General features: G+C 66.2%; 1 protein-coding gene across 1 annotated transcript; it reads left to right on the top strand.

Moving 5' to 3' along the window:
- The first annotated feature begins 4197 nt into the window (after positions 1-4197).
- PTF1A (pancreas associated transcription factor 1a) lies at positions 4198-5365 on the top strand. Its single transcript, XM_082752517.1, has 2 exons — positions 4198-4986; positions 5132-5365. Exons 1-2 carry the CDS (start codon positions 4362-4364, stop codon positions 5332-5334), a joined length of 828 nt encoding a protein of 275 aa, XP_082608643.1. The 5' UTR covers positions 4198-4361; the 3' UTR covers positions 5335-5365.
- The last annotated feature ends 670 nt before the right edge of the window (positions 5366-6035 follow it).

Here is a 6035-nt window from a genome sequence, read left to right as displayed (position 1 = left end):
TCCGGGGGGGCTGAGATGGGTTCCTGGGGACTCGGGGAGCCCCGGGAGACACCCCCGGGCACGGGCAGGTGGTCCCGGAGGCAACCCAGGGGGAGCAGGGCAAGGGTGGGCAGCGCTGAGGGGTTGGAGAGGAGGAGGGCAGGGGATGGGGAGGAGGAAGGATGAAGGATGGAGAGGTGGAAGGATGGAGGATGGAGAGGAGGAAAGCCGGGGGATGCTGGAGCGGAGCAGCGGCAGCCGGCGGGGAGCGAGCCGCCCGGCCGCACCTCGCCGGCCGCACCATATAATTTGATTTTCCCCCGTGCCCGCAGATCGATTGCAGCTCATTTGTTACATTCAGCGGCTCCTCGGGGCGGGGGAGCGGGGGAGAAAGGCGGGCCGGGGGAGCCCTCCCTCCGCCCCCCGCCCGCCGCCCGCCGCCGGCACAAGTGTTGGGATTCCCATGGGCTGCGCCTGCTCTCCAGCTTGCCGCGCTGGCACCCCGGGCCGTGCGGCCGACAGAGGGGGGTTTGTAGGCTCGCTGACCTCCGCGATCTCGCCTTGAAAGAGCCTGAAAGGAGGCTCTTTACGCTGCATTACCAGCCAGGCGCCCAGGTACCAGCGCCGAGGGGAGCCCGACCCCGGCTGCAGGTGCCTCCTCTCCTCCCCACGGCGCAGCGCTCGCCCCACGAGCGGCGCCGAGGGGGGAGCGCCTCGTCCCCGCCTTATTTATGGCCCTCCCGTGGTGGAGGGGGACGGGGCGGGCTCCCCGCAGCCCTCATCTCTTGGCAAGGCACCGGCGGAGGGCTCGGGAGCCTCTGCGCCCTCCCGGGGCCGGCGGCCACGCGTGGACGGGGGGGGGGGGCTGCGCTGGTGGCCGTGGGGCCGCTCGCCTCCCCCTCGGTGCGTTGGGGGGGTGTAAAAAAAAAGGCAGGCAGCCCCCCCGGGGGTGAAATGCGGTAAATGGCTGTTTTAACGGGAAACGGGAGGGAGGAGATGCTGTGTTTTCAATTAGCCCGAGTGCCGTTTGAAATCAGGGACTGCTTTGTGTTCGTTCTCCTTTCCTGCCAAAATGGCATTCGTACAGGTGTCGGGGCAGCTTTGGGTTAGTCTTTTAAAAGACTCCTGCTTCCCTTCTGCACCAAAAAGTGTACCTCCGAAAGAGCCCAAAGAATCACAATAGGAGCCAGTGCGTTTCATAATCCAGCGAAAAAAAAAAGAAAAAAAAGTCATACTCTGTATTTGCCCCATTGTGTCCCCGTGGCCTTACCAGGACATCTGGGGCCTTACCTTAGCTCTAAGAGGGTTCGTTTTCCTGGGTTATACCCAAACCAAATGGGTTTGGAAGTGCTTCAGGAGGCTCTGGACCGAAAGGGCCATGGACCTGGCCCCCGACACTTGTGGTTCTGCTGCCCTTTGGGCTTTGCTGCTGCTCGCCCCATTCCACCTGTGGTTCCACAACGGGTACCCGCAGTCGGGACAGGTCTCCCAGCCCCTGGGGACAAAACGGTGCCCAAAGCAGATCCACGGTGGGCACACAACCGGGGGCTGAAGTTGAAGCTGAAAGGGGTCTCGGGGAGTGCACAGCATCCTCGGGGAGCCTCCAGCGAGAGGCAGCGAGGGCGAGCGGTGCTGCTTCCCTCCTCCAAGGCCCTTCTCCCTGTCCCTTGTCCCAAGACCTCCTGGTAACTTGGCCAGCCCCGCCGGGGAGGCTGCCGGGTGGGCTCCCCTTGTGCTCCTCGCCTTTTGGAGGGGAGCAAACGTGGCCCTTGGGGAACCCCCTCGCCCCTTCCTGCACCCGGGGAATAGAAATACCGGCGTGCTGGGCGCCCGTCGAACAATTTCTTTGCCGCAGGGCGGTGCCGGGCAGCCTCGCTGCCGCCCCGACGGTGGGCGACGGCGGGGACGCGGCGTTAGCCACACCGGCGGTGCTTGCACAGGTGCATCGGCCCTGCCGGGGCTGTGCTGCTGCTGCCGCTCCCTCCTGCTTTTCGCAAGTTTCCTTCTCGTAAAGCCTTGGGCAACCCGAGGGGAGAGGTCCCCGCGTCAGGCTGCTCGCCGGGGATGCGGCTGGGTCCTTGCTGCACGGAGCTGCCCCCGCAGCGCCCCGCGGGCACGGCTCAGCTCGGCGCGGCCCCGGCTGCTGCTGTCCCCGAGCCGAGCCCCCAGGGACAGGGGTTTCGCCGCCTCACCCAGCCCTGCACATGCAGGAGTCCCGGCGAGGAAGAGGAGGCAGCAGCACCACGCGTCCCCTAACGCCTCCAGGGCACCGCTGTGGGTCTGGGTGGTGTGGGGAGTCCCCAGCAGTTTGCTTCCAGCGATAGTCCCCGAAATCCTTTTCCCTGGCAGCCCGTGAGTGCTGGATTCAGGTGCTCTCAATGAGGGCAGCTCATCGGGTTTCCAAAATATCCCTCTGCTCGCCCCGAGGGCCCCGGAGTGGCTTTGGGGCACCCACAACGCCCCCCAAAATGCCCTTTTTTCCCGACGGAGCGTCCCTATAAGGTCTCCCCAGCACCCCACCTACGTTTCATGTCCCCCGTGTGTCCTGCCACGACCACGAGGCGACGACAGTCAGTGCCCAGCGTGGCAGGGTCACCCCGGCCACCTGCGGAGATGCTGCTGTTCTCCTCCTTCCCCATCCCCTCCCGCAGCCGCCGGGCTGGGATGTCGGGAAGATGCTTCACCACCACGCAAAGCGTCTAGGAGAAATGTCCCGGCAGGACAGAGCGCTGGGAGAAGGCTGGAGGCAGGGGAAAAACGGAAAAAAGGGGGGAAAAAAATCCTGTTTCTGGGGATTGCCCCCGCTCCGGGTGCCGGGCTGCGTGACGTGCAGCAGGGCACGGAGCGTGCTGCCAGATGTGAATCAGCGCAGGAGTGTGCGGTGACAGGGGCCACTCGAAGTGCTTTGCTCAACGACCTGGAGCGCTTCTTCAGCTGAAAGACCGACCCAAAGGCTCGCCACCCCCGGGGCCGCGTGGCAGAGGGCCCGGCGCCAGCGGCGTGGGCAGGAAATCCCCCGGAGCTTTGTCCCGGGGGCTCCGGAGCCCGGGTGCGCCCCGTCGGGGCACGGTGCCGGGCGTCTCCCGCGGGGTCGAGGCTGCCTCCAGGCGAGCACGGAGGCTGCCCCCTTCCCTGCCCCTGTCTCGGGGGATGCCCCGGTTTCTCGGGGAGGTTTCCTCCTTCCCGGCCCGGTTTGTAAGTGCTGCCCGTCGGGCGGCAGGGCTTTCCAAGAAGTCGCCGTGCAAAGCTCTTTGTTCCCCCCCTCTGTGACTCACACGTTTTCCCCGGCGTTATCACGGTGCTGTCAGGCGCTTTGAAGTCGGGTCATTTATTATTTTTTGTGGACCTGGCCCTGTCTTGCTCTGCTGATAGAGCGGGGTGCCTTTCCCTTCGGGGTTTGATCTCTGCCCGCGCTGGTAGAGCGCTGGGAAGTCGCTTTCCATCAACCTCGACAGGCTTTGCCGGGCGGAATATCGCGGCGCTAATGCCGGAGATAATCCTCCCCTAATCTGCCGGGTAATCCATTTCACCCCGGTGAGAATTTGTACCGCTTTCATCAGTGAGAGTCGCTCGGGGAATTATTAACCGAGCGAGCTCCGAGATCCGAGGGGGCGATCGGAGCGGGGGTGGGGAAAAAAAAAAAAAGCAAAAACGCCCGCGGCGGGGCTGGGGGAGCCGGGGGGATTTATTCGGGAGCCGCTCGGTGCCCGGGGCTCCCGGTGGGGGCCCGCGGGGCGCCCCGGAGCCGCCCCCTCGATGTGCGGGAGGCGCCGTCGGGGCTCCCGCACTCCCGCTCAGCCCCGGGGCTGCGGGACCCGCGTTGTTGCGGGGGGGTTACATCAGGGTCCCCCCTCTCCGCCCGCCCCCTCGGGGCTCCCGAAGTCGCCTCCCCTCTCCCGCGGGCAGCCCCGACGGGTCCCCGCGTCCCCTGCGCCGCCAGCCCCGACGGGGAGGGACGGGAGGGGAAGGAAGGGGGGGGGGGGGGACAAGGGGACAAGGGGACAAGGGGGGGGGGCGTCTCCCCCGTGCGGCGCTGATTGGCTGGCGGCGGCGGTCACTGGCACGCGCCCGGGGATGTCGCTATAAGGCCCCTCGCGTGCCGGCCCCGCCGCGCCAGCCGGCTCCGGCCTCCTCCCCGGAGAGCGGCGGCACCGGGCCCGGCCGGGAGGGGAGGGGAGGGGCGGGGAGGGGAGGGGAGGGGAGGGAGGGCAGGGGAGGGGAGAGGGGACAGGGCCCCCCCCGCCCCCCGGCCGCTGCCAACGTCTCCGCTCTGTCCTCCGCCGCTCGCGGTCCGTCGGGAGCCGTCGGAGGCGCGCCCCGTCGGGGCTGCACTCCCCCCCAAACCACCTCCCCGCTCCTTTACCGTACCCGGCCCGTGGCACATGGAGACGGTGCTGCTGGAGCACTTCCCCGGGGGGCTGGACTCGTTCTCCTCGCCCCCCTACTTCGACGAGGAGGACTTCTTCCCCGAGCCCGCCCCGCGGGAGGCGCTGGGCGCCGACGGGCTGCTGGAGCCCGACGTGGACTTGCTGAGCCGCCAGCTGCAGGAGTACTACCGCGACGGCGGCGACCCCGACGGCGGCTACTGCTGCGAGGCGGCCGCCGCCGCCTTCCCCCCGTCGCCCGCCTCGCCCGGCTTCGCCTACGAGTGCTGCGGGGCGGCGGGCGCGGCGCTGCTGTCGCCGGGGGGGCGGCTGCAGGCGCTGGGCTCGGCCAAGCGGCGGCGGCGGGTGCGCTCCGAGGCGGAGCTGCAGCAGCTCCGGCAGGCGGCCAACGTGCGGGAGCGGCGGCGGATGCAGTCCATCAACGACGCCTTCGAGGGGCTGCGCTCGCACATCCCCACGCTGCCCTACGAGAAGCGGCTCTCCAAGGTGGACACGCTGCGCCTGGCCATCGGCTACATCAACTTCCTCAGCGAGCTGGTGCAGTCCGACCTGCCGCTGCGCAGCGCCGGCAGCGAGAGCCCCAGCCAGCCCAAGAAAATCATCATCTGCCACCGCGGCACAAGTAAGTGGCCTCCCGGCCCGGCCCGCCCCGTCGCGGCTCCGCAGGAATGCGGCGCTCACCTGCGCGGCGGGGCGGCCCCGGCAATAACCCTCTGTCTCTCTCCTCCCCCCCCTAAAAAAAATACCTCAACCCTCCTGCCCACCAGGATCCCCCTCCCCGAGCGACCCCGACTACGGCCTCCCCCCGCTGGCCGGCCACTCGCTGTCGTGGACTGACGAAAAGCAGCTCAAGGAACAAAACATCATCCGGACAGCCAAAGTGTGGACCCCCGAGGACCCGCGGAAGGTGCCCAACAAAGCCTCCCTCAACGACATCGAGAACGAGCCCCCCTTCGACTTCGTGGCGTGAGGGTGGGCTGCGCGCCCCCCCTCCCCCGCCCTGTACATGCTGTACGTGGAGACCTCCGCTGTAAATTAAGATTCAGACTCTTATGGGCAATCAACTTTATTTATCTATTTATTACGGAGTAGCCACAATGAGGTAGAATCGTCTGTTCTGAATGTATAATTTATATAATTTATCCTGATTTTTTTTTTTTTTTAAGATATGCAATAGTTTTATTCCACCAGCACCTTTTCGGAAAGGAAAAATAATAATAATAATAATAATAATAATAACGCCGGAACCTGTGAAAATAATTTATTGCCGCACGTGGACTCTTCCTGTGTTTGTTAATAATAAACCCGGAGCACACCTTTCGGAGCCCTGTGTTTGGGGGAAGAGGCTGCGGGGAGGGAGCCCAGCGCAGCCCGGCCCCGGTCCCAGCCCCTGCCCCACCGGGGGCGGCCGCTCTTATAGGGCCGGGGGGCCGGGGCGGGCGGGGGGGACACTTTCCCCTTTCTCTCCACCCCTTTTGCCGTCCCTTGCCCAAGTGTTTCCAAGTGATGTCTTTGTCTGACTTCAGGAGGTCCCCTTCTTTCAGCGCCTTCGCTCCGCTTGGGGTTTCCAAGCAGAAAGATCCCCCCCGTCCCTGCGACCCCCCCACCCCCTCCTCCTGCCCCATCTCCACGGTCATGGGGTTGGGCTCCTCGCCCCCAGCAGGACAAAGC

Source organism: Aythya marila (assembly GCF_965140915.1).
Source record: "Aythya marila genome assembly, chromosome: 2".
Classification (NCBI taxonomy): Eukaryota; Metazoa; Chordata; class Aves; order Anseriformes; family Anatidae; genus Aythya; species Aythya marila.
The sequence above is the reverse complement of the archived record's forward strand: the minus strand, read 5'-3'. Positions and strand labels throughout refer to the sequence as shown.

Coding starts and splice junctions, on each gene's coding strand:
- PTF1A (XM_082752517.1), top strand. CDS start 4,362: ATGGAGACGGTGCTGCTGGAGCACTTCCCCGGGGGGCTGGACTCGTTC. Junction 4,987..5,131: donor CATCTGCCACCGCGGCACAA/GTAAGTGGCCTC, acceptor CCTGCCCACCAG/GATCCCCCTCCCCGAGCGAC.